Source organism: Callospermophilus lateralis, unplaced genomic scaffold (assembly GCF_048772815.1).
Source record: "Callospermophilus lateralis isolate mCalLat2 unplaced genomic scaffold, mCalLat2.hap1 Scaffold_74, whole genome shotgun sequence".
In the NCBI taxonomy this organism is placed as follows: domain Eukaryota; kingdom Metazoa; phylum Chordata; class Mammalia; order Rodentia; family Sciuridae; genus Callospermophilus; species Callospermophilus lateralis.
In genome coordinates, this window is record NW_027515420.1 from 8103523 (window position 1) to 8126779 (window position 23257).

Here is a 23257-nt window from a genome sequence, read left to right on the forward strand (position 1 = left end):
ATTAACGACAAACTAGAGCCTAACTCTTAAGTGTTGAACTTAACTTTCTATCATACTCAATTCAATCTGGCTGGTCTTCCCATCAATAATTTCATCCCTTCCAACTGATCCTAATGGTATCAACTTAAAATAAAAATCTTATTGTTACTCCCACTATTTAAAATCCTGCTGTAGGTCTTATCACCAATAGCATAAAACATACACATGTTTCATCAGAGTACATAAAACATTTCCTGATCAAGCTCCTTCCAATCTCTCCAGTTTTATCTAGCTAACACAACCTGAACTCCCATTTCTCCCAAAAGGATGCAATCTTAGATAGAGCTCAATGCTTAAGACTCCATAGCCTTCCCCAAATTTCCAACCCAGTTACTCCTACCCATACCCTCATCCTACTCATCTCCCCAGGAAAGACAAAACTCTTTTTTCTCCCTCCATTCTTTACATTTCAGAAATTTTCAGTGTATTTTATATATGCTTTCCCAATGGATTATAATTTCCTATGGGAAAACGACTCAGTAATTTTAGTTTTCTCTAGCACTTGAATGAATATCCAATGTTTATATGAACAAATAAGACTAGGGCTTAGATACACAAGTCACCTTCCCCTGTGAGTTCTAAGGACAGAATTATGAAATGGTGGAATCTAAGTGATGCTTTATGGTAATTATAAGTCAGAAATTATTTACCTGTTTGTGTTTTTACATTCTGTAGTTCTAACTGGTATATTTTCTGAAGCTCTTTGATCTTTTCCTCTTGAGTAGAAATAAGCTCCTCTTTAAGATTGCAAAGAGCTTTATCTTTTTCATTTTCCATATATTCACGAACCTGATCCACGTCAGCTGAATAAACCACTGAAAGGCATATGCACTGAGCTTCCATCTGTAGCCTTAAATCATTCTGAAAGTGAATATATATTAGAAAAATGTAAAATAATTTACTATAAAATAATTTGCTTTTTGCATATACTAAAACAAGAGGAGAAATAATTTATAGTTTAAAACTTCATAAGAGAACCAATGACATTTTTTCTTCATTCTTCATTCAATTATACTTAGCTACTTCTTTTTTCAAGGAGAGTAGTATCATTACCTCAATTTTAGAGCAAATTCTGATATTTGGTATAGCTTATGATTTGTCCATATTGGAGAGTCTTTATTCTGACTGTCTGGGAATTCTCCCTACAGGAACAAGTTGTCTCTGCAGGAAACAGCCTAGAGCCTCAACATTTTAGGATATTTAAAGGCGAAAACCACATCCAGATTGACTTTGCAACCAGCAAGCAAGCAAGCAAGAAGTAGTACAGAAGCTGAATAAAGCCATTAGCGAAACAATGCAATGTCTTAATCAAATTTTCATTTCATTCATTTCTCCTGGGATTTTTTCATAATCGTAATCAAAAGAGAAATGGATCAAAGTGACCCTAGTTGAATACAAATTAAAGAATGGCTACTAACATCTAATCAATTATTCCCCAGAAAGGTACACTGCCCAAGGAAAGTGGGAACCAAAGAGAACAATTTTACATTGTGCAAGAATTGCTATTCTGTATTGCAAGTAGGCTATGCTAGGCAATTAGTAATGTGGTACAGTGATGGGACTTTCCTATGGGAGAAGCTCTTCTTACGTAATATGGAGTCTCATGGTAAAATGAAGTCTGTTTGGTCATTGCTTATATAGCCTGGCCTATAACATTCCCCACTGGTTTTATGGAACTAATCAAATCATTAATTAATCATCATTGGTTTACAGCTACTGTAGTGAGTATGGAGGACCATCAGTTTTACAGAATGTATTTTTTGTTTTATATATCTTATTAAATAAACAGTTAAAGATGCAGGGTCCAATTAAAAACCCTAAGAGGACTAACAGCAATGGATCGGCTACAGCTGTGTAAGAGTAGTTAGCCAAGGAGACCAGGAGAACAAATTTTCATACCAATTTCTCTCATGTTGTCTTGGCTCTTCCTTATCTTTCTTTTTATTTTCAAATAATTTTTTATTTTCATGGCACTGGGAATTGAACCCAGGGGTGCTCTCTACCTGTGAGCTACATTTCCAGCCCCTTTTTTTTTCAATATTTTCATTTTTATGTGGTACTGAGGATTGAACCCAGTGCTTCACATATGTGAGACAAACGCTCTGCCACTGACCCACAATCCCAACCCCAGCCCTTTTTGAGGCAAGGTCTCAACAAGTTGCCAAGGTTGGTCTTGAACTTAGAACCCTCCTCTGCCTTAGCCTCCCAAATAGCTGGAATTACAGGCATGCACCACCATGCCTGGATTTAAAATATTATTTTAAATATGGAAAAATGCAAGCAATAAACTCAAAACCCAAATTAACAAGTACTATAACATTTTCTCTATATTTTTCATTCCCTGTACTCCCCATAAACTTATATGTTCTCATCACTCCTTTCTCACAGGCAACCATAATCATAGTTTGGTACAAATCCAGTCCAATTCTTACATTATCACTTCTCATTACAATACATTTTGCATTCTCAATGCACTGTATATTTTGTATTTTTATGGACTTACACAAATGATATTAATTTTACAAATTTATTTTCTCATTCAATATGTCTCTGGTATTATTCCATGTAGGTAATGGGGGGTTTAAAGTCCAGTACCACAAACAAACAAAAAATAAACAGCATGAAGGCAACAGGTTAATTCATTTTAACTGTGGTATTATGACTATACCAAAATTTGTCCATTTCCTTTCAGGAGATAAATTGGTTTATTCCTAATTTTTGGATAAATGTGCTAATTTCTTTCTAATTAGTGGTTCTCAAATGTAACATGCATCAGAATCACTTGGAATGCTTATTAAAACAGGTTACTTTAGGAACCTAACCCCATCCCCACAATTTCTGATTCAGGAGAGGTCAAAGAGCTTTGAATTCTAACCCGTTACCAAGTAATGCTGTGCTTCTGGTCAGGAACCCCACTTTGAGAACTACTTAGAAATATAACTGCTAGGTCACAGATAGTGCATTTTTAACTGTGCTAGATTTGATCAAATTATTTTTATATAACAGTACTAATTTACAATGCTACCAGAAGGTTGAGTACTTATATACTCACATCCTCACCATTCTTTATATCAGACTAACTTCACCAACCTAAATGGGTATAAAATGTTATTTTATTTTTACACTGAATAGTAAGGTTGAAAGAATATTTTCATGTTTATTAGATACTTTGATTTCCTATTCAGGCACATGTCTTTCACATCTTTTGCCCATTATTATTTTGTTTTTGGACCTCTTGTTACATTAATTGTTCTTTCTATATTCTTGATAGCTTTTGTTTGCAACTTACATTCATGGCAAATATCTAGTCCCAGTCCTCAAATCTGTTTTACATCATTGTTTTTAAAAGATACAATAAAAATTTTAAAAAAATTTAAAAAAAATTTTAAATGTTTTCCCATGCTTTGTCTTTATTAAAAGTTTTCCCTATCTTAAGATTCTATTTTCTTCTTATGTGTACATTTTTAACCAACCTGATTTTTTCCCCTAAAGTGACAATGATCTAATTCCCTAACTTCTAACCTCTAGTATCAAAAGTCAATTGTGCTCAAAACAATTTTGTTTTTTTCCTCCCAAACAATTTTGAATACTCTAAGCTTCTGCTAATTTGGTTTATTTTTTGATTTCCTCTGTCTCTGCTCAAATATCATCTCACCAAATAGTCTTCCTTGACCTACCCTATGCAAAAAAAGCCCTACACTTAGGGAGATCTTTTTTTCATACTGTAATTTTATTCATAGCACTTAAGACCACCAGAAATATTTGTCTGTATTTTCTAATGTTCATTTAAAGCCTAAAAAGTAAACTTTATTCTTCCTTGACCATTTTCATTCACTGTTAAATTATGAATGACTTGAACAGTGCCTGGAATGTAGTAGAGATTCACTAAGTGATTCATTGACTTGTAGGGCCTTCTTGCTAAATTTTTACAAGATACAGATCTGTTCTGGGCTTTTCATTATATTCTACTGATCTACTTAACCATCCTGGCATTAAACCATATTGTTTATAATGATTTTGTAATAAGTTTTGATAACAAATACATACTTTTTAAGATTGTCTTGAGTATTCTTGGCTATTTACTCTTCTATATCAATTTTAGAATCAGTATTCCACATTCATTAAGAAACCTTATTGTAATTTTGACTAGAACTATTAATTAGGAGAGAACTGATATTTTTCTTTGTATCTTTCCATTATGTATATGATATGTATTAGCACACAGTCAGGTCTTTGTGTCTTCAATATTTTATAACTTTCTTAACAAAAACTCAAAACATCTTATTATCTTGGGTTTAAAGTTTTGCCTGATCTTTTCAAATTTTTTTCTCATTTCCTATTCTTGTCATATTGCAAGAACTGGAGAAGCATTCACTAAGAACTACAAAACCATGTTGCAATAGTAATGTTGACAATGGGTATGTATCCTAGTCCTATACTTGATTCTAATGGAAATGCTTCTAAATTTCACCATCAGAAATATAATCTGTCAACATTTTGATGAAAATCAGCATCATGACTAGAAAATTTCCGTGCTATTCCTGATTTCCTAAAGCTTTTTTTTTTAACTTATAAATGGGTTGTCAATTTTTTTTATGTATTTTTTTCTGAGATGCACTAAAATAATCATGGATTTTGTCTTGCTACATAAAAATGTAGAGATTACAGTCACAGATTCTTTTTTCAAATGTTTAACTATTTGTCCACTCTTGGTATAACTTGCTAATATTTTATTTGTAATTTCTGCAACTACACTTACAAGTTAGATTACTCTACAATTTTATTTTCTTTACAATTCCTATCAGGACTTCATATTAATATTGGCCTTCTAAGGTGAACTGGGTGGTTTTTCTTTCTTCAGTTTTTCTTCTTTCCTTTGTTTTTCCATTCTCTCTTTAATCCTACTTTAGTGGACAATTACACTTTTGTGCTTGGAGAGTTAATAACAATTACTTGTAAAATGGTCTTAAGTCTAGCATTTTGGTTTGAGATGAGGCAAAAGGGAAAACTTCTGACCACTACTTCAACTCTTTAATGATTACTGACTTATTCATTTCTATTTAATGGTTATTTGAACTTATCCATTTCTATTTGCATTAGTTCTGGTAGTTTATATTCTTCCAGAACACCATCTAGAGTTTGCTTATATTTTCAAATCTATTGGCAGAGATTAACTGTAGCATTTTTTATGACTTTTAAAATTTCTTGTGGTACCTGTACTTATGTCCTTATTTCATTCTTGATTTTGCTTATGTGTTTTTCCCCCCTTGGTCATATTTTCGTAGATCTAATACCTGTAAATAATCTTTTCAAATAATAAACCTCCAAAGTTCTTGAAAAATTTTCCCACTTGTTTATTACAAGTTCTCTTATTTTTGCTCTTTATTTCCTTCCTTCTACTTCCTTTGAATGTGGATATTCTTGACACTTTTCTATGCTGTTTAATACTTAACTCATTTCAATATCTCATTTATTAAATTGATAGTATTCTAATTTTATTTATATTGGTCTTACACATTTTTGGCTAATTTTGACATTTATTTTACATTAGGTTTTTTGGTTTCTTTGCTTAGATTATTTTTCTCAATTTCTTAATTACACCTGTGAATTATCTACTTCTATTTATGCCATGTATCTTTTTATCTTTGGAATGGTTAGGGCTTATAGAACAATGCTAAATAGCAAGCGACAAAAGCTATTCTGATTTTCATTCTAACATGAAGGCCTATCCTGATTCACAGCTGATTCTTGATAAAGCGGCTTTGTTTATTTCCCCTATTCACCCCTCATTCATCCATTTGTAAAACATTATTAACTGCTGATCATGTGCAAAACATTATTTTAGGTACTAGGGATATAGTAGCTGTCTATATAGCCTATATAGTAGTGTCTCTTCACTCACAGAACTGATATTATGGTTTCTCTTGAGGTTTCTAAGTTCCAGTAGATGTTTCTAAGCTCAGTATCTCTTCCAATACCAATAATTACCTCCAATTTTAAACACACACACACTTGAATTTATGGCTTCTCTCAGCATCAATAACTAGCCAATATCTATAATGTTCCTGTCACTCCTTATTTCTTGCACCCCAATGTTGAAAAGACTCTTTGATAATATGGAATTATACTCCAAAACTATTCATTTCTTTCTTTTCAGTTAAAAAATTATTTTTTTCTTTTTCTTTTTTCTTTTTTGGTACTGGGGATTGAACTCAGGGCACTCGACCACTGAACCACATCTCATCCTTATTTTGTATTTTATTTAGAGAGAGGGTCTCACTGAGTTGCTTACTGCCGCACTGTTGCTGAGGATGGCTTTGAACTCACTAGCCTCCTGCCTCAGCCTCCCTCAGCTGGGATTATAGGCGTTTGCCACTGCAGCTGGCCAGTTAAAAATTTTTAACAGCCACATTTATTTTGGTTTCAGCGAGATATATCTGCTCTAATTACTAAGTTTAATACTGAGAGTAGGAGTATTTTGTTGCCTCTGCAGTATTTCAGACAAGTAAACAGTATCACTATGTAAGTCACCGCTCAATTTCTTCTGTGAGCTTCCCTCCACCTGCATAAATACCTTACTCCCCCCTCTGTATCAATGATGGGGTTTATTTTAATAATGATAAATGGGAGCAATTTACAGACTTGCTTTTCTTCACTTTGTTTAGTTAATTTCAAGGAGAGAGTATCTAAATACCATTGCAAGTATCTTCAATACAGAAACAAAATTCCTATTAAGAAAATTTCACCAATTTGACAAATGTGCTTCAAATTCAGGTCTTCTTCGAATAATGCTTTTTAATAAAATTTAAATTATGCCTGACATTTTTTAGGAGTAATTACCACCATTTATAGTTTTAAAAACAATTTGCAATATTTAACATAGCAATAGTAGTTAAGCAATTTGAATTTCTTGGGTCTATTCAAGTTATTAAAAACGTAAAGTATGACCACATTTGATAAGATCATCAACATGAACATGTCATTAGAAATAAAAACAGAAAACTTTCCGATGACTTCCTATTGTACTTAGGGATAAAAATCTAAACTTACAAAGTCTATAAGGCTCCCTATGATTGAGTTTCTTCCTTCTTCAAACTCTTTCCAAACTCAACTACATAGGCCTTCAATTCGGTTCCTCAAATTTACTCATGGTACAACTGCTCTAATTTCCATAATGCAGCCTCTTCTCTCTCATTCGAATCTCAGTTCAAGTGTTAATTCCTCCAATCTCCAGACCACCACCCACCCCCACCCATCATTCTCAATTTTTTTTGTGAGCTTCCCTGTTTTATTTTATCACGATATCGTGTTTTATTTCTTCATAGACTGTTAACAATATTTCTGTCTTATTTTCTCATTTATTACCTGTCTTCCTCACTGAAATATATACTCCTTAACTTCTTCTCTCTTTCAAAACTAAACTCTTATATCTGCAAAAGATATTTATTACCTAAGTTTTAGAAACACACACGTTTATTTAGCAGGCTACAGTTGTGGCTCAGTGGTAGAGAGCTTGACTAGCATGTGTGAAGCACTGGGTTAAATCCTCAGCACCATATTATAAAAAAATAAAATAAAGGTAAAATGTCCATCTACAGCTAAAAGTTGTTTTTAATTATAAAAAGTTTATTTAACATTATCATACTGAAGATACACATCAGACTTTTCTGTTATTTCTAATATGAATAGCTGACATAAAAGGAAATAACCTATTATTTTTTATGTGTTTTATTTCTTTAGCTGTACAGAGAATTAATACTATTTTTTTTCCGCCTCAGGTATAAGACTCAAAAAACTCTAGGGCTTAAGTGTTTTTCTTGCACAAAGGAAAAAGAATTTATAACTATTGAACAACTGCATAAGGTTTTAAAACACTCAAAAGAGTTTGTTTACAATTGTGGAACCTTGAAAAAGACCAGTATGAAATAAAAACTCTAAAAATCTTTGAAATTGCAACAAAATACTAAGTTATAAAATCAATAACTTTTGTAAAGTTGAGATTCTAAACAATATTATTTAAACTATTGTCTTTACAAAGAAAATATTGCTTTAATTTCTGAGCAGAATACATAATAGATTAGCTAAAAGAAAAACAGTTTAAGAAAAAAATAGGAAAATTAAATGATAAATGATAGATCCAAATGAGAATTACATAATTCACTTTCATTTTCTTTTATAAATTTGTTTTAAGAAGGTGAAAACTCTTTTTAGCATGAAATGTACATTTTCACTGTGCTATACCATATGTAAATAAGTAAACATACCTGTTCTGATTTAAGTACATAAAGTTCCTGATGGAGTTTATCGTTTTCACTTGATTGATCTGTCCCAGGTGAGGACTCATTTGTTACTGATGGTGAAAATAACTGTTCTTGCTTGCTTTCTCTTCTAATAGCCACATTTTCAAAAGAAATTTTCTCTTCCACTACTGTTTTTGATTCTTCTCCAAAATCTTCACCTACATTAGATAATGATCCTTGAGAATCCTTGCTTATAATAGTTACTATCCCATCTTGTAAAGAACTTAAATGAACATCACATATGTTTATATTTTCTGCTCTATGATGGTTAATTAGGAGTTCTAGCTCTTGACACTTCAATAGGATTTTCTCTTTTTCTTGCTTTAAAGATTTGACTTCTTCACTGAGAAAATTAACCTCACCATGTTTCTGTTTTAATTGTTCAGAGAGATCAGACAGTTTCTCTGACAATTCTAGCTTTTCTCGCTTGATTACCTCAAGTTTTTCCATAAGTTCTGTTGTATCTTTCTCAACAACTTCACAGATTTCTAATGGCTCTGTGACAAATGCTTTGTCAGTATCAAGCATGGCACTTTTCACTTTGATTGTAGCTGGATTTATTCTTTGTAAATGAAGCTCTTCATTAAGTGCTTTAAGTTTACTTTTATACTCTAATTCTTGTTTGTTTTTACTGTCTTCTAAATCATCTTTTACCTTTAGAAGGCAAGTATACTCCTCCTGTAACTCTTGATAGTTAACTTCAAAATTTTTTTCAGCAAATGAAAATGTACTTCTTTGCTTTTCAATTTCTTCATTTAGCTGAATACACTGTTTCTTGAGGGCCTCATTCTCTTTTGTAAGCATTTCCATTTCTTTTTGCCAGCTGCAATCTTTGGATATGGACTTGCTGGAGTCAATGAAAATCAATTTTTCTTCTTGTTCAGCAGGAACATAAATTTTCAACATGTCCTCAAAAGCTTTTTTCTCATTTTTAAGAATGCTATTTTCTTCTTCAAGTTGTGAAAACTTTTCTTTAAGGTCATCCTCTTTTTCCTTTATTTGTTTCTCCAATAATTCAATTTTAAGTTGTAATTCCTGAACTTCTTGTTCAAGCGTACCTTTTTCTTTTTTTTCTTGTCTTAATATTTCGATTTCCTCTTGGAGTTCATGCATCTGAAGGGTCATTTCTTCTGATTTTGAATCCATGATGGACTTCTGTAAATCTTTTAGTTTTGAAATTTCCAAAACCAACTGATTCTGCTTAGTTATCAAATTATCTTTTTCAAATTGCATTATTTCTATCTTTTGACTCATTTCATTTTGTAAGCCATCTATCTGCTGTTTATAGTGAATGCCTAAGCTATCTTTAAGTTTTTCAATATTTATTCGATGTTCAACTTCTAAATCATCTTTTAGTTTCGAAAGTTCTTCTTCATGACTAAATAGGAGCTGTGTTCTCAGCCTCTCTAATTCAGCTTCTTGTGATTCAGCCATTCTGTCTAATACAGCATTTTTTTCTTTTTCCAGCATTTCAAGTTTTATCTTGTAATTTGTAACTTCTGCTTCATGTTTTAACTCTAGTTCTTTCCTAGATTCAGATGCCAGAACAATCTCAGCTTTTAAAGCTTCCACTGTACTAAGGGACTTATGTGCTTCATTCAGTTGACTTTCTTGTTCAGCTATTATCATTCTAGCTCTCTGAATTTGGTCCCTTAAAAAGTTCAATTCTTCAAAAAGGTCATCAAGTTGTCTCTGCAGAGTAGATTTTTCTCCTGAAACTATTCCTAGTTCTTCTTGGAGTTTTTCCTTTTGAGCATTAGTATCTTGTAATTTCATATTCAGTTCATTTATTGCCACGTTCATTAACTTTATTTGATCTTCATTAATTGTAATATTTAAATGTGATTTTAAAACACTCTCAATTTCTTCCTTGTGTTGTGCTTTAAGTTCCTCTATCTGTGACATGTGTTGCTTTATTAACTCTTGTTTCATCTGTACTATCTGTTGCCCATACATTTCATCCATCTCTGCTCGGAGTTGTTCTAATCTTTTCTGCATTTCTTGTTCCACCATTCTCTGTACCACATCAGATTCAAACTGGCTATCTGTGTAATGATGTCTTTTCTGAAGGTCTTCAACTGTACCCATTAATTGTTTTATTTCTTCAGAACATTGTCTTTCTTTTTGCTTAGAATTAGCCAGCTCTAATTTCATACTTGCAATTTGTTCTTGTAATTCTCTCATTAATTTTTCAGTGGCTGTGACTTGATCTTTTAGCTCAAGATTCTTTTTTTCTTCTTCTATTATTCTTATATTTAACGCCTGGATGATTGCATCCTTTTCTTGTAATTCTTTTTTATTTGACTTTTCTACTTCATCTTGTTCCTTTAGAAAGAAAAGAAAATGAAAATATAAGAATGACATTTTTAGCTTCTGGCAACTTCTTATGGGTGTGTCTCCTTTTTATAAAATTCTATAAAAAGGAACTGTTGGGCCTGCCCCCCTGTTTTTCCCAGTACAAGGAGACCTAGGACTTATCTACCTGACAGTATATATGAACAAACAATATAACAGTTTTACCCTTCTTGGGAAGAAATTTCTCTTACATTGTGCTGTGATTAAATATTTAAATTTAAAAATGCAATCTAATTTGCCTAGCATGTGTGAGTCCTTGGGTTTGATCTCTAGCACCACCAAAAAAGCAAAACAAAACAAAAACCAGTCTGACTAAAATATCTATATAAACTATCACATTTTCATTTTTCTTATTAACTGGTCAACATTCTAAATATTAAGTATTTCTGATGGCTAGTTATAGTACTACATACTCTCTAGACACTCTCAGAAGACACAAAAATATAAAAACCGGTCCTCCCCTGGATTCCAGAAGAAACAAAAAAAATAAATATAGGTCCTCCCTTGGATTCTAGTGATTTGAAGGTATTTCATGGACAAGTGCTATAAAATGAGAAAAACAACAAGAACTAAAGTGGATTCCTTTAAGTCTTCCTTAACTTCATTCCTGGGGTTTTAAGTGAATCAGAAATTTAGGGATATGCAATGCTTAAGTGACTGAACATCAAGTGACACCTAAGACCACTACTGTATGTTTACGGCATACCAACTTGGGCTTAGACCCACAGTTCAAACAGAAAGATAAAAGACCATCAGATAATTTTCCCCAGTTCCTATCTGGGGACTCAATTTTGGAACTGGAGATTAGGCTAAGACAAGACATATTAACGCATATTCATTAAACAGTTAAGAGCTGTAGTCCCAAAGCCAAGGAAATAAGTGAAATCCATATAACTGATGAAAATATAGGTAAGGAAGTAAAGTTATCTTAAGGAGACACGAGTCCTTGCCAAACAGGACTTCTAGGTGCCTTGAATGAATGTACTAAGAAAATGTAGGCATTGATCAATTGAGTATAGTTCTTGGAAGAAGACCAATGCACCGTCAACCTTTGAGAAGTCTGATCCCTCTCGAAAAACCATACTGAATGCAGAAAACAATGTTGGGAGTTACAGCAAGGAGCATTTAAGAAGTTTAGTCTACAGACATGAACATTACTACTCTGAGATGGATGTAACAGGTTATCTCAACTTCATGCCACTGAACATCTGATTCCTCCAACACCCTTTCATCTAATACTTAATAAACAACTTTTTAAATTATTACCTGGCTTTTAAAATTCATCTGTCCATAGAAAAATAATAAAATCCAATGAGCTTAAAATCTGAAGTTTGTGATAATTATTTCTCATTGTAAATTCACAGTCTTATATTTAGACTTAAACATTAACCTCTTGAACTAATTCACCTCTGATATAGCTCAAGAAAAAAAATATAACTTCTGAGCCTAACAAATAAAGGCCAAATTTTGCACTACATAAACCAAGGTTATCTTGTGCAGCCTCTTGAGTGAGACTATGAGCTGTTGTCTTAGTGTCACATATTCCTTTTCCAATTACACCATATGTTATTACCAAGTGCTGAGCCTTCTTAATTTCTACACTAGAATGCAACATTAGTAAATTAGTGTAATCTATTAATCCTGGTATTTCTATCTGTACAATAAAGATAAATTTCCTCTATCTCCCAGAACGTGTTTGAGGTTAAAATAAAATAATTAAGGTATTTTATTTTTACTGAGCTTTATACAAATATATTCATATACTAGAAAGAAATTTATAAATCATTTGGAACCTATATAAAATGTAAAATCAGCACTGGGGCTGGGTCTCAGAGGTAGTGTTTGCCTCACACACATGAGGCACTGGGTTCAATTCTCAGCACTACATAAAAATAAATGAATACATAAAGATATCGTGTCCATCTACAACTAAAAATTTTTTTTTAAAAGTAAAATCAGTTCATGATGGTCAATTTTAGCTAAACTGTTAAATAATAACTAGTTTTGAAAAATGTTAACATTGATATAAAAATCTGTTATAATTTTATTTCCTGATTTTCTATAAGATGAAAGGAACACTCCTCATAAAAGAAAATAACTTAATTCAACACTGTCCAGCACCTAATATGATTAATAAATAACTAACCATAATTCTTCATTCAACTATTAAACACCACAAATTCACAGTTTTCTTTGTTTAGCTCTTTTCAAATTACATGGTTTTAAATCACTTGTTCTATGTTACAAAACTGAGAGCCCTTCAGTCAAGGATGTAATCCTCTATTTTTAGAACTACACCTGAAAGAGTGGGGAATAATATACTTCCTGTTTGTGACTACTATAACACAAGAGGTTTGGAGGATTAGGATAATGAGCCTTTGACTATCAGTATAGTTACTTCAGGTGCTCTGACAGAACTACTTCTCAAAGGGATTAAATTTTTTGAAAACTGAGAAATTAAAATATAATAATAAGAACAATAAAAGTATTATTGCTAACATTCAAATAAACAGTTTATTTTCATTACTAAAATGAATTACATAAATTTTAGATAATCTGAAATTATACTGCCTAGTAACAATAAGAAATAATAAAATCCTAGATCCGGGCACTTTCAACCTAGGCCTCGATTGTCTTTCTACTCTTACCCTCCAGAAAGACACTTCCAAAGCCTATTGCTTTCTAAGTAAATTACTTTTTGCTCCCTATACATTTTCAACATTGCAGCCTGGGTCTTTATGCCCACTCCACATCCCACAAAGAATATCCTGTGTATCTCTATTTGTCATGAATTCATAAACAATTCTCTTGATTACCAAACAGGTATTGAATAGCTGTTCCATGTACTATGTTCCATATATTATACCAATTTATGGGTAAACAAAATATAAATAACACATTATTCCAATTTATAGATCTATCTCAAATATTACCTCCCTGCTGATGTCTACCCTGAATCTTTTCCCCATAAAGCAGACCTCGTCAAAACATTCATAACACTTGTTACCTGCACTTACTTTTTATTTTGTGGTAACTTGTGTACATGCCACACCTCTCCATGGGTTCAGTGAAGAAAGGGGACATCTTAAGGTTCGTCATATATCTTTTGCAAGGGTTACTACAGAATAGGTATTCTGTAAACACTTGCATAATCTTTAAATTACCTTAGTTGAAAAGCATGCCCTTCTCATAATTTTAATTTGTACATTCCCTATTTTTCAAAGAGGAGTCTCTGGAGTCAGAAAACAGAGCTTTGAAATCTGGCTCTATCGATACATCACTTCTGCACCTGGATTATTTCCTTCATCTTGCGTTGTCTTGGTACCATCATTTGTAAATGATAAAGGTACCCTTATCTCATGGGGTCGTAGTGATGATTCAAAGCATTAATATGGGTGAGAGGCTTTGAATACTGCCTGTTATAGAGTAAGTACTTAATAAGTGCTAGTTAATGCTTTTGTTATCCAAACAATATTCTTGTCTTGGTAATTTCTCAACTTCCTGTAGAATCTTCTAAGTTTATAAAATATGCTGTATTATATGTATTCTCCATCTTCATTATTCCCAGATTCTGTATTTGCCTACTTGCTCAAATTTATTTGAAACCCACAAATCCATACCAATGGTGCTTTCATAGACATTTGTAGACACGCACAGAGTGATGGCAAGAAATTTGAGTTACTGTAAAATGATGTTCAGCTACATTCAAACATGGTGATCACACTGCCTTGTTTCAGCTCTCACAGAGCAAAAAAGAGGACAGAGATGGCAAGGATCAGAGTGCAGTGTAGTGCAAGGAGCTCAGAATTTCAACTCTGGTACCTGTTAATGGGGCAGCTTCAGGCAAATCACATCTAAACTTCAACTTCTCAAAAAAACAAACAAAAAAATGGAATCTACTAGCATGAATTGTTTTTAAGATTAAAGATTACAATCCATGTGATACATTTCCTACCAGGAGCACTTATTGACTAAATAATTCCCCAAAACTGGAATATAACTCAAGTGAATAAAAAGAATCAACCACATTTTTTTCTAGTTTAAATTTACAAAATTTCTTTTTCAGAATTTTATAATCATGGCTAAAATAAGAAGAAATACATTTAGTTGGAGGAAAAAGGATAAAAATCCTAGTTATAAAAATAGATTCTCCTGAGACTTCAGTTTAACATAGGCAGATCACTTTCAAGGAGCAGAGTAATGAGTAGTATCATCTTTAAAACTATTACTACGAAATTCTCAATGCTTTTGAAATACATTATTTTATATACTCAAAGAGTTTGTCTCAATTACGAAATTTTGGGTGCATATGCATAAAAAAAGATAAACACCTCCATTAAAAACTTTAAAGTTAATTACAAAGCTGCTACAAGAGGGTTGACTTCCTTAAGATACACATACCATTTCATATACTTTAATTTTCTCCTGTAAGAAATTAATTTGCATTTTAAAGTCTTCTTTCTTTTTTTGATAATCTTCTAATAGATGGTCTTGTTCTTCAAGCTGTTGTTGATGAGTGAGAATCTGTTGTTTGGCTTGCAGTAAATCTGCAGCTGTGTTACTGTGAGTGCTGTTTCGTAGAGTTTCACTAGCCTGTAACTTGAAAATAGAAAGAAACCTCAAAATATTAAATTTTGAAGTGACACTTTATTGTACCCTCAGCCCACAGGGGTTCTCTGGAAACTATGCTCACTTCATAGGCTTACGATCTCAGTCAGCATGTTTCCATGCTGTCAACATGCTGATAGGTCATGTGCACTTTGGGTAATGAGCCAAAGAATTTACCTTTCACATTATAAAGCTGAGAAAATAGGAGAAATAAGACAGGCAGGCAGGCAGAGAAAAATGCGGACTGAAAGTTCTTCCTGGATTCTTGATGACTTTTCAAACTCTAGTTCCAATTTCTCTCAGAGTTCTGATTGTATTTCTGCCCTTAAGTTCTATAAACAAGCCTGTATTCTTACCTTAAATTCCTCCCTTTTGTTTAACGCAATTAGATTATAGTTCCAACTAAAGATAAATGGAATATATCCAGTTGTCAGTCTAGTTATAATTGAGAACCTAATTAACATAAAACCATGCCAGGGTTGGAAAAAGTAGGGTGTAACTGCAGGTTAAATTTCTGCAAAAATACACCTGATAAGACTTTGTAGAATTTTTAAATAGAGACAGGGAAGAAGTACAAAGAAAACAACAGCAAGAAACTACCCAAAAAGTATAAATTAAATTCTTGATTAACATAACACTTATTCACTAGTTTTTCCAATACGAATAAACAAATGGCTTTATAACAGGTTTGTTCTAGAAAGTGAAAAAATTTAAAAATTCGTTATAAAAATCGAGTAAGTCTTGTTCTACTTACTGTAATACTTACTTGTTGGAATTGAATCTGCAATTTTTGACTTTGCTCCCTCAATTCTAAGAATTCTCTCACTGTTTCGTCCCTTTCCCTTCTTGCCTGTTGTAAATTGGCGGTGAGTTGTGTGATAATACTATCTCTTTGTTTAACTGCTGCTTCAAATTCTTGTAACTAAAGGAAATCAGTGAAAATAATTACATTCTAGGCTTATATTTTACATAAAACTGATTATCATTGTTACAAGCAACTTTTTAAAAAATATGAGATTCAAAACACATTAGTGGAATTCTTACAATTTGTATGCTATCTCCCAAATTTGAAAGCTATGAGCTTTAAGAAATTTGTTTTACTTCCACATCAATCTGAAAGAAATTAATGTGCACATGCAAAAAATTTTCACTTGTTCTGGCTTTTCTATATATCTAATTCTAGAAGCAAATGCCTTTATATTGGGAAGCTCCCCCAATCTGTTACCAGGCAACACCACCAACTTGTTTTTGGAGAGGATGAAACTGAAATCTATTCTGTCATCCTCATTAATATCCCATTTTCATCTTGATTCATAACTGATTACTTAATACAAGAGATGTCACTCTAACTGCAGAGAATATTTACAGGGACTTGCTGACATTCTTAATGGGTTTAAGTCATCATTTTTAAAAAAATGTGATTTATACCACAATTTTCTTTCAGGCTCATTAGAAAAACATCTTTAGTAAAATCACTAAAGTTATTTTACTCTATCTTATTAAGTTAAATAAACAAAGTAACATATATGTTACCCCTATTAGTTGAATTCTAGGTGTAAAATGGGATTCTTAATACTATGTGCAAGAACCCCATTTTTCTCGTGAATGAGATAATCTTAAATTAACACCTGTAATTCTCATTAAATAAATAAACTATCATTAAAATTTCCTGGAGGGCTGGGGATGTGGCTCAAGTGGTAGTGCACTCGCCTAGCATGCGTGAGGCACTGGGTTCGATTCTCAGCACCACATAAATGTAAAATAAAGATATTGTGTTCACCTAAAAAAAAAATAAATATTAAAAAAAAAATTCCTGTTTTTGTTTTTGTGAGTAGCAAACAAAGGCCACAGAAAGTAAATGTACCTGATGCAATCCTTCAATTCCATAGGTGACCCTCATTTCTTCCAGTTCTCTGTTCAGTTCTTCGGGCTCATGTTCAGGTTTCCCAACTAAATCGTTTTCTATCAACTCTAGGCGAGTCTCACTATAGTGTGCGCCTTGTTCAGAATAAGAATCAACGACACCAAATTCTTCTTCCTAAATCAATCCAATAGTTTTAATAATTCAGTACTAGCAACATTCCTGAGAGAGGAATTCGAATATTGAATTCCATAGCAAAATCCACTTTAAAACATCACTCTTCACTTTGAAGTTCACTTCTATGGCAATCTGGTTTGCTATTAATGTGATATTACCCCTAAACAGCATATCTGCAAATTTTGTTCCAATTCCATGTTATAATGAAAATGAGGTAACTTTGTTTTGTTAAGCAGTAAAGAAGATCTAATAACTTTTAGAAATCACATACAGAAAGAATTACATACAGGAGAAAGCTTGGTTAGTAAGTCAAATGGTTTTAAATAATAAAAAACATTAGTATCATGAGTAGTTTTATATACTGTACCATTAATAAATTGGTAGGCTTTCCTGTTTTCACCACATTACAGCAATCATTTACCTGTATAAAAACAATTTCCTGATATATTATGATAGACCAAATTTTATTTACCTAACAATAATATTTCTACTAACTGTGTATCTTTTACATCTAGGGAAAATGCCTTACCAGCAAAACAAATATGGTAATTATATTTAACTGAAGTATCTAAGAGGCATATCAAATGTCAATCATTCCTCAAACATCTAAGTTCTTACAATACAAAAGACACTTTCATTTAAGTTAACTGAAGTTCTAAGTGCAGTTCCTATTTAGTCTTCAGAAAGATAAATAAAAGCTTCAAGTTACTAGATCTTCTTTTACAAAATGCTTCCTTAAAATTAGCTAAATATATTTTTAAAATTAAGCCTTATTTATTTTCAAATAAAACCATTTACTGGTATAAATTTTATTAAAGGCTAGTAAGCAAGCCAAGGGAAATAAAGAGGTAAAGAACACTCCCCTAAGAACTTCCCTCTGGGGATAGTACTACTGCTAGTCATGCCAATCCAGACAGATGTGGGGGCTTTCCTTAACATATCACCACTTGTCTGTAGAACAGATATTTTGTAGTAAGAGAAAGGAGGATGATAGAATATGTATATAGGGTTTATGGAGTGGGAAATTAATTTCTTATCAATTAATCATTTAATTGCCTTTTTACCACTAAGAGTACAAAACCCAACTTCATTCCTGCCCACATTCCTGCCCATATCTTAAGCCTAGCATGTACAAGGCCCTGAGTTCAATGCCCAGTAACACACACGTACACACATGCACACACACACATGCACAACAGTACAGCAACATTAATTGCAATAAATATTTATATATATAAACGTGTATATATAGATATATACACACACACACACACACACTAGTATTCAAACATTTGTAAAAAGCATTTGTCGGGAGCCATTCTCACACATGACTGGGTGACTCCCGGTTAGGGTCTGAGGCGCTCTGGCTGTGTCGGAGATTTCCCGGCCCTCTCCTGTTGAGAGAACCTGTCCGTGTGGGGGTGTAACTGACCACTGACCCCGGAGGCCCAATCACTGACCCTGACCTTGGAGTGCGGCCCCCCTTCAACCTTCATTGGATGGAATTCTCCCCTGAATTTCTTGCTCCCCAATAAAAGGCTACTCCCTGGCGTGCTCACTCTCTCTCTCTCCTACTAGCCCTGAGTAATCCTTGCTGCCCTGACGGGTGGTTAGAGGAGGGAACCAGAGAGGGGAGCCTTCTCGGACCTGGTCATAGAAAAAGGTAACTGAGTCTGTGTGTTTATTTCGATCTCACTAGCTAACTTTTATGCCAAGAACCTCATTAATGAAACCATTGCGCTGGTCGCATGGTAGAAGCATTAATATAAAAATCATACCAATTATAAAATTTTTACTGTGCTAAATGGCTATCTTAAAATGGTCATGGATCCTAGAAATGCAGACTCATTTTCCTAAAAACCAAAATAGGGCTGCTATATAATTAAGGATTAAGCAATTCAAACAGTTAAGACTTTAGCTAACCACTGGAAAAAGATACAGCATTAAAATATAATTTTCAGTATTTCAATCCATTTATATTATATTATGTTACCTTAAATTATATTAAATATATACAGAAGCATATAAATTTATAAGAAATAAAGTACCAACAATCAATAATTTCAAAAAAATATCAATTTTATCTATGACATTTTTAATTGGGATATGTTAGTATTACCTCGGAAGTGTAATCATCTGCTGTGGTTGAAATCTCACTTTCCGGCTACAACAAAAGTAAAACATGATTACAATTATGACATTTTTCCCCTGCTAAATATCATACTTTACAAAAAAAAAAAATCCTGCTTTACTAAGACGTTGCTGTTAGTAACAATGATAGAAAATTCACAAAAATACTATTAAAAAACTAGTAAAAATTATCCAAATCTTTAAAAATTTCATTTCATTATGAATTACAATGACTTATAATAATGCATATAAAATTTATCACAAGGCATTGTTATAAATACAAAAGTACCAAGAACTTTTACATATATAGATGTTATCTGTAAGTCAAAAACATCAAAGACACCATTCCTCTAATTCATGTAACTCTTTTAAATAAAAGTAAATCCTTAACATGCCATCAGAAAAGTTCAAGTTCTTTAAAAGAATCATCAGTTCTTGATGCTAAAAAGTCAATGACTTTGTCAAGCTTCCCTCAGGTGGATGTTAATGACTTTTCACTGCCACTACTTTCTAGTTAGAGGTAGAATGTTTTAAAATCTGGATGAATACTTACATCAACAGTAAAGACCTGCTCTTGCTTAAGCATTTCTTCATTGTTTAGAGTTCTCATTATTGTGGATTCAGGCATCACGGCTGATTCAACACCCTGAGAACTATTTATGAACATCTCCTCACTCTTTGATTGATCAATATTCAAGCCATGAACATCATTTTTACTGCTTGAGGTTTTCTTCTTTTTTGGCTTCTTATGAGGGTTTTGTCCATCCAATCGAGCTCTTCTTTCTCGAAACTGGGCAAGCTACAGGAAAAAAGTATCATTAACATCAATGATAATTTTTCTTTGGGATCACTTTCTTTAAAAGATCAAACTATCACCAAATTAAAACGATGATAATAATATAGATGACTTCACAATTTCAGAATAACTATTGGATTGAATATTCGGGTTGTAAAGGTTGTAAAACTAGGTACTTGTGAATGAACTTATTAAATATTGAGGGGTAAGAAATGAACATGTCAAGTCTAAAGAAGAGGAAATTAGCTGAGTTAGGGGAATAACTATTCTATAACTAGAATAGGGGAATAGAGGGACTCTCATTCACAGTATAATCTCTGGATTTAAGATTATATGAAAATACACACAAAAACAAGGAGCTCCAAACACACTTGTTCTGTTCTACTACTTTATACAAAAGATATTGTCTATAATTATCTTTTATACAAAAAAGATAATTAGCCTATTAGCTATACAAATGCTCACTGCAACCATATTTATAGTGGAAAAAACTTACAAGTAACTTAAAATTTTAAACAGCAGTGTTTTCTACCCTTTATCATTTGTCTGTCATCATCAGAATTTGCACCAAATCCTAGTCATCGATACGTTATCATTTACTTAATATATTTTAAACAGTGTATTTTCTTTAAATTTATTTTAAAAGGAGATGTAATCTCTGGCATAAATTGAAAGTTAATATCACTTGTTATTTCTTTTAAGAGATAAGTTGAAAATAAAAGAAATGATAAATCTACTATTGAAATTTTACTAAGAGATTGCTGAAGGCTATGAAAAAAATGGACAAAATAAAAGACTGTTAAAGAGAGACAAGCATCAAACAGATTTTCGTTATCATAAGCAGAAAGAAAACTTAAAAAGAAAAGTTTTTTAAGACCTAAAATATTTTCTTACCACCTAAAATCAGAAGTACACATTATATACCAGGTAACACTAGAACTAATTATGGTGAACTTATATTAAAAATGCCAATGCAAGCAATTGCTATTAAAGACTTTGTGATATAATAGCAGGTATAAAGTAGTATTGTAGCATATCTATTTCTTTTCATGAAAGGAAAATTACACTTCATTTTTTAAAAGATAAGGCAAGTCTCAGGCTCATAGCTTTCAATGATTATATCCAGTATGAATTTAAACATCATTATATTCATAGGCATAGGTAAATTCTGGAAAACTACAACCTTAACAACTTTTGTTTACATTTGGAGTTCAGATTACAGGTATTTTTCCTATTGCTCACTTACATTTTATGTATTTATTCTTAAGAATTTTTTTTTTGATGGACACAATACCTTTATTTTATTTATTTTATGTAGTACTGAGGATCAAACCCACAGCCTTGTATGTGCTAGGCAAAGGATATATTGCTGAGCTATTACTGTATTTTTTTAAATACAGTAAGTTTTCTGATTTTTATATAAAGCAACTACTGACAAAGACTTAAATTTAATTTGAGCTCCTGAATCACTCTTAAGAGGAGAAAAAAGAAGACCACATGTAAGTTCCTTTCTGCCTTAAAAAGAGGAAATATATGCCTAGAATTACCATAACTATTAACCAGACCAATTACAAAGACAGCAAATAAATTTCTTATTATCTAAAATATTAAAGCAATCTTGCTAATGTTACTATCAAAATATGTGGCAAATACATTATTTATAAATAACATTTTATACTTAAATTATCTGCTGTAGATGAAGAAAAGCATATAAACATGTTCTATTCCCTTAATAAAGATATTTAATTCATAAGTCAGAAATAGCTCATGATTATACTTACAGAGTATAAAAATATATCACATTTAACATTTTTCCCAGTTATTTAGTAACTACCCAGTGTGTTGAGGAACAGGTGCAATACCAGTTGCCTCTATTTTCACATTATTAAGCTGCTGGAATGTACTTGAACTACTTAGAGCATAGCAGATCATTCTTAAAAATAAACTAACTCGAATATTGGCAAATACTTTATCTATAAATATAATCAGAAATCCAGGAGCATTATTTAAAAACATCCCTTAGAGAGAATGCAATGCCAAAAAATAAATACTAATAATGACATTTATAACATTTATACTCAATTTCAGAAACTTCTTGAAATATCACGTTTCTGCATCAGAATATATTTAGTCAGCAAAATTTATCAAGGCAAAGATGAAGATGTTTGCTTAGAATTCCAAGTGTTAGATTATATCAATAATTTATATCTAATATTTATTCAAATGTCAAATATATAACAAAGGAAAAAATTATTAACTTTGCATTATAGAAAGAATGACTTAGGTCTGGGGATGTGGCTCAGTGGTAGAGTGCTTGCCTAGCAAGCACACAGGGCCCAGGTTCAACCGTCAGCACAAAATGAAAGACAGATAAATAAAGAATGGAAAGTTTGATTTAAACAACAACAACAACAACAACAAAAAAAATAGTCCTCCAAAATACAAATATCTGTACTAAATGCAAAAAGCAACACACAGATATGGAATAAAAAGTAGAAATAGTTCCATTATAGTATTTAGAATGAATCACTTCTACAGACATAATTAAAAAGATACTGTTCTAGGCCTATACTACTCATTATATGAGTCATATTATTTTTTCAGAAAAATTAACCAGAAGGTAAACCCCATGAGGGCAGGGACTTTTTTCCTCCCTACTTCTATATATTAAAAGCCTAGAGCAATATTAAATAAATATATGTTGAATTTTTTATCTATTTTTTTTAAAAGATGTAGAGTCTGTAAACAAGTCTGGATGGGCGCCTAGCATTTTGCCAGAGGAAGTGGTTTGTGAAATAACGCCAGTGAGCCATTAAGTGTGGAGATTCCTGATTGGTTGACTGCTGTATCTAGTTTATTTTAATTAGATAAGCTGTGTGGAATGTATAAATACCGCTCCTGTCCTACAATAAATGGCTCCCATTCCTGCTGTATCAACATACACAAGTTGTTCGTCACCCCCCCGCCCCGCCGCCTAGTTTGCTGCAGCCG

General features: G+C 32.4%; 1 protein-coding gene across 1 annotated transcript in view; it reads right to left on the reverse strand.

The window, feature by feature from the left end:
• LOC143389920 (A-kinase anchor protein 9-like) overlaps window positions 1–23257 on the reverse strand; it is a 56826-nt gene that overhangs the window by 17716 nt on the left and 15853 nt on the right. Inside the window, exons 3-10 of the mRNA XM_077108437.1 lie at window positions 20024–20269; window positions 19460–19504; window positions 17708–17761; window positions 17167–17340; window positions 16069–16224; window positions 15096–15293; window positions 8304–10664; window positions 690–900 (exon numbers count right to left, since the gene is read on the reverse strand). Of these exons, the coding sequence (XP_076964552.1) occupies window positions 690–900; window positions 8304–10664; window positions 15096–15293; window positions 16069–16224; window positions 17167–17340; window positions 17708–17761; window positions 19460–19504; window positions 20024–20269 (3445 nt within the window). The remainder of the gene's footprint in view (window positions 1–689; window positions 901–8303; window positions 10665–15095; window positions 15294–16068; window positions 16225–17166; window positions 17341–17707; window positions 17762–19459; window positions 19505–20023; window positions 20270–23257) is intronic.